This window comes from Trichoplax adhaerens, genomic scaffold (assembly GCF_000150275.1).
Source record: "Trichoplax adhaerens TRIADscaffold_2 genomic scaffold, whole genome shotgun sequence".
Lineage (NCBI taxonomy): Eukaryota > Metazoa > Placozoa > Uniplacotomia > Trichoplacea > Trichoplacidae > Trichoplax > Trichoplax adhaerens.
The window spans coordinates 5,415,942-5,417,095 of record NW_002060944.1 but is presented as its reverse complement, the minus strand read 5'-3'; the positions used below and the strand labels follow the sequence as shown (position 1 = coordinate 5,417,095).

The following is a 1,154-nucleotide window of genomic DNA, read 5'->3' as shown; positions in this document are numbered from 1 at the left end:
TCCATTACTGAAGAAAGAAGGTAAAAAATATATAAGATTAAATCCTGTTCTGCGACAGAGATCAGTTATTGGCCATAAGTAGCACTGCTGTATATGAAAAATACTCAACTGATAGCCTTTACAAGTAATTGAGTAAAGTCGATGTAATAGTCTGTTTTAATTTTTACAGTTAATCATCTAGTAACATATGGTAAATGAATTCATTTATCAATACGATAGCTCAGCATTAAAAAAGTTCTATGCCATTCCACTAAAAATCGATCGCAAAAGAAGTATAAGTCATACATATAGAGCTGTTCTACTGAAATTAATAAACGCCATTGTTTATATCCTATTGGAAGACAATAGTATGATATGTATTAATAGATACGTACAGTATCCAATTGATATTTTAATAAGAGGCCAATCATTCCAATATCATGTGATATTGTTGCTACGGTTATTATTTATCTTACAAGTACAAAGTATCAGAAAGAAGACGATTAAACTAGATGCTAATTTGATCAATAGTTTAACATGCAAGTAAAGCAGATTTTAGTCATTTAATCAAGCTACCCTTTGACTTTAATCGTCAAGACTGTCGTTTCTGTATAGGCAGATATCAGAATCAAATATTTCTCTTAATTATTTCATTAAAGTATTGTAATTACCGTTCATATCTCAAAGCGATATTGACGCAAAGCGTAATTCTTCAATGCTGAAGCATCTTTCAACAAATCACTTTTTAAATATTGGTGAACTGAATTAGATGATGTCATGTACTGTTCTAACCTTTGATTTTTGTCAACCGCTTTGCATGATAAAAGTAATAAAAAGAATTCTTTCTTGACGGTCTGTTTGATGCACTGATAATAACAAATAATATTGCAAGGTGAAAACTTGAAGCTTAGGTGTACCGAAGGTGCTGCTTGCAATTTCTCATTAAATTGAACTGTCAAGGTAGAAAGGTACCATTCTGAAATTGGCTCATCTTCTCATCATTAGAGTGCAATATAATTGTGACAATGATAAAGCCTGATATGAATCAATCGATATTGCCTAAGATCATATTAATCAACGTATAATGACTATTATGTGCTAATTACGCGAACAACTGCCGTCTTACTTGTTTCACCATTAGTACATGTTGTCAATTTTTTACTTAGTCTCTGATA

General features: G+C 31.2%; 1 protein-coding gene across 1 annotated transcript in view; it reads right to left on the bottom strand.

The window, feature by feature from the left end:
* Positions 1-564: 564 nt before the first annotated feature.
* TRIADDRAFT_53531 (expressed hypothetical protein) overlaps positions 565-1,154 on the bottom strand; it is a gene marked incomplete at both ends in the record, with an annotated part of 3,492 nt that continues 2,902 nt past the window's right edge. The window contains 2 exons of the mRNA XM_002109430.1: positions 565-586; positions 772-845. Of these exons, the coding sequence (XP_002109466.1) occupies positions 565-586; positions 772-845 (96 nt within the window). The remainder of the gene's footprint in view (positions 587-771; positions 846-1,154) is intronic.